This window comes from Lycium barbarum, chromosome 6, assembly GCF_019175385.1.
Source record: "Lycium barbarum isolate Lr01 chromosome 6, ASM1917538v2, whole genome shotgun sequence".
Taxonomy (NCBI): domain Eukaryota; kingdom Viridiplantae; phylum Streptophyta; class Magnoliopsida; order Solanales; family Solanaceae; genus Lycium; species Lycium barbarum.
Window position 1 is genome coordinate 86,545,390 of NC_083342.1, and position 3,760 is coordinate 86,549,149.

Sequence of the window (3,760 nt, forward strand, 5' to 3'; positions counted from 1 at the left end):
TGATGAAAGAAAGAAATTGAAAGCTATTATAATAAGTTTCAAAAAGTATAAAATTTAGTGGTCGTTGAAGTAATTGGTTAATTTTTTTTGAATAAATAAAGTAAGCTGATAAATCTATAAATCCAAAGCAAAACGGTTATTAGGGGGAAAAAGTTGTCATATGAATGGAAAAGGAAATGAAACCGAATTCTTAAGTTTTGATCATGAAAAGAGAAACACAAAGTAAGAACAAACATTAGATATAGGAATCCTAAGAGCTGAAACGAAAGATTGTGAAACTCTATCACTGAATACAACACGGGGGTTTCAAAACAATTCCAAAAAGTTCTTGGAAAACCTTTTTTCTGATCATAATGTTTTCAAAAATTGTTTTTTGTGTTTGTAGATTCGATAATTTACCTTAATCTCATTGATAAATTTGAGATTGATCGATATTTCGAGATCAATCTCAAATAAATGCAAAATGATGAAATTGCAATTAATCATTCCATAGCAAACAAAAACAACAACAATAATAATAATAAACCACAAAATAATGATTTTATTTTGTTGGTGATGATATGTATTACACAAAGATGTGGAATTAAAGACCAATAGGTCTAAAATATCTTCTTCTTTTTTTTTTTTTTTTGCCTGCCCTAAGACCTGTAATAATCTCCTTCAATTCTCATCCCTTTTTTCTTTTTCTTTTCATATGATATATTTAGTGCATGTAATAAGCAAAGAAGGACAATAAAGTAGCACCGGCCAAAGTTGCCACATGGGGCAATGAAGCAGTGGCATCACTTGAAGGGGCAGGAGCTGGGGCGGAGCTTGGGGGCAATATTTGAGCCATAGCTGCACTCATTGATGCAGCAGCAATTAGGGTGACACAAGCAATCTTCTTCATCTCCATTTCTGAATTTGTTTTTATTTAAAAGAAAAGTTTATTTTTTATGTTTGTGTTTGATTATTTTGTTGCTTTGGTGATTTGAATGTGGTTGAGAAGAGGGGGATATATATAGGTGTGTCTTGGGATATTTTTGAAGAATTTTCTAACTCGGATAATTTGAACCACATTTGTATGTTTATGGCTAGAGTGACTTTAGAGATCGTCTGTTAGATTTTAAGGGTTCTCAATTTTCTTTATTATTCTAAAATTTAGCGTTTTCTTGGTCTTGGTTTGTACTTTTTTTTTTTTTTTTTTTTTTACAGTTCAGAAGAAAGTGCAAATATGACAATATTTTGACTAAGTTTTTTACGCTTATGTTAGAAGTAGGGGGTGTACAAAGTAAACCGACAAACCGTACTAAACCGATAAATCGAGTCAAATCGAGAAAAAAACCCGATTAGTGATTTGGTTTGACTTGGTTTGGTGTTGAAAAAAAAAGCCCGACCATAATTGGTTTGGTTTGGTTTTAACTAAAAAAAGCCAAACTGAACCAAACCAACCCGACATTACATGTATTCAATTTTTAAAATATTGTATACATAAAAATATTTATTTGTAATGTAATTTATAAATATTTCTTAAATTTTTTCGTAGTTTTTTTTATCTATTATCATATTATTCAAGTTTGAACTTAGAATTTTGAATGTCAATAAGTTTTATATCCTATGGATGTTAGTAACTCAAATAAAGTCCAAACCAAAACCAACTCAACACTAATGCTAACAAAAGAAATTCAATTTACCACTAGGAATGACAATTATGTTGGATATCTATTCTTTAGTTTTGCATAATTGATTTAGAGAGTGAAAATACATAACTTAAGTTTTTCTTCTTTGTCATGTAATTAATACTTAATAGCCGTACTTTTTTTAGCATGACTTAGTATTTTTAGATTATGGTCATTTTCTTTATGGCTTGTTAATTAGCAATATTTATTTTAACCGATTTTATTAGCTTTTGTTGAATGTTTTAATACAATGTCATCACTCTTCTCACATTGTGTTATTTTCTTAAGAAACATCTTAATTATATAGTTGTATCTTACTAGGACTAAAGAATTATTTGAAGTAAAAGTTATATGTTTTGTATCAAGACTATTCCCAAAAAAACCCCGAAAAACCCGAGAAAATCGAATAACCCGAGAAAACCCGAGGTTGAAAAACCCAAATTTTATTGGTTTGGTTTGGTGTATAAATTTAAAAACCCGACGCAATTGGTTTGGTTTGGTGTTTAAAAAATTGGAACCAACCCGGTCCATGTATGCCCTTTAGAAGAGTGTTATATTTTGAGGGTTGTTATTTTTTGTTCTTTAAGATTTTAGTTTCTCTTTTAATTAACAGAAGAGGTCTGTTAATTACTTATACATGTTATCCTTATTTATCATATTTAGTTTTAAGATTGCTTCCTCGGTAGTAAAATTATTCAATTTTTTCTTATTTGAGTGTAGACATATTATGGTGAAAAAATGTATAGACATATTATCATCACATATTTGGTAATTTATACTCTTTCCGTCCAAAAAGGATTGTCTTAGTTTGACTTGGCACGGAATTTAAGAAACAAAGGAAGACTTTTGAAAGGGAAAATAACATAGGGTACCTACTTAAGACTCTTTATTACAAAATATATAGATATTTTTCCTTATTTACAAAATATAACGATATTTTACGAAGCATGACGGATTTTCATATATTTTTCATTTTTTTTTTCAGAAAATATATATTTTTTAAAAATTATTTTAAATTTTTTTAAAAAGAATAATTTTTATACTTTTTAAAAATTTTATTTTTAAATTTTGCTCAAAGGCTTAAAAATTTACCTGTGTATGAAAGTTGTATGAAAAATGTATGAAATGTGTATGCGTGAGCGAAATTTTTAATATAATTTTCATACACAAAATTGTGAGCGAAAACTTTAAGCCTTGAATATTATATGAAAGTTGTTACAATGTTGTTGTAGTTGTATTAATTTTTCAGAAACCTAATATGAACTTTATATACGAAAAATGTGAATGAAATTCTAAGTCTTGAGCTAGATATACACGTTTCATACCATTCTCATACATAAAATTCTTAGCGTAATGTTTAAACCTTGATCGAGATATACACATATCATATGTTTTTGACACAAAATTTGAGCGAACTTTTTAAGCCTTGAGCAAGATATACACATTTCATACACAAAAATTTGAGCGATTATTTTTAGTGTTGAATGTTGTATCAAAGTTTTATACAATATTGTTGTAGTTGTATTAATTTTACAGAAATCTAACATAAACTTTATGCACAAAAATGTGAGCGAAATTTTAAGCCTTGAGCCAGATACAAATTTTATACCGTTTTCATACACACAATTTTGAGCTGATTTTTTAAGCCTTGAACGAGATATACCCATTTCATATATTTTTCATACCGTTTTCATACTCTAAATTTTGAGCGAACTTTTTAAGCCTTGAGCGAGATATACACATTTCATACAACTTTCATACATAAATTTTTGAGCGAAAAAAAATAGTTTTTAAAAAAATAAATAAAAAATAAAAAAATAATTTTAAATAATAATAATAATTTTTTAAAAAATAAATTTTAAAAAAATAATATTTTTTTAATAAAAAGCATATTTTGTATAGGGTTTGTAATGTTATGTTTTGTAAATAGAAAACTATCGTCACGTTTCGTAAATATTTCTCCTTAATATGTATATATACGTACTTTACCCCTTTTGAAATGTGTGATCCAAAATAAGTCTTAGATATTTTTATGACTGTAAATCATCTCATAAAGTTAAATTGTTTCTAAATATAGATATGTGCTAATCTTTTTGGGACAA

The 3,760-nt window shown here is 27.4% G+C and overlaps 1 protein-coding gene across 1 annotated transcript; it reads right to left on the reverse strand.

Annotated features, from left to right (window-relative positions):
- Window positions 1-523: 523 nt before the first annotated feature.
- On the reverse strand, window positions 524-1,323 carry LOC132599778 (arabinogalactan protein 23-like). Its single transcript, XM_060312995.1, has one exon. The coding sequence runs from the start codon at window positions 893-895 to the stop codon at window positions 704-706; it is 192 nt and encodes a 63-aa protein (XP_060168978.1). The 5' UTR covers window positions 896-1,323; the 3' UTR covers window positions 524-703.
- Window positions 1,324-3,760: the final 2,437 nt, after the last annotated feature.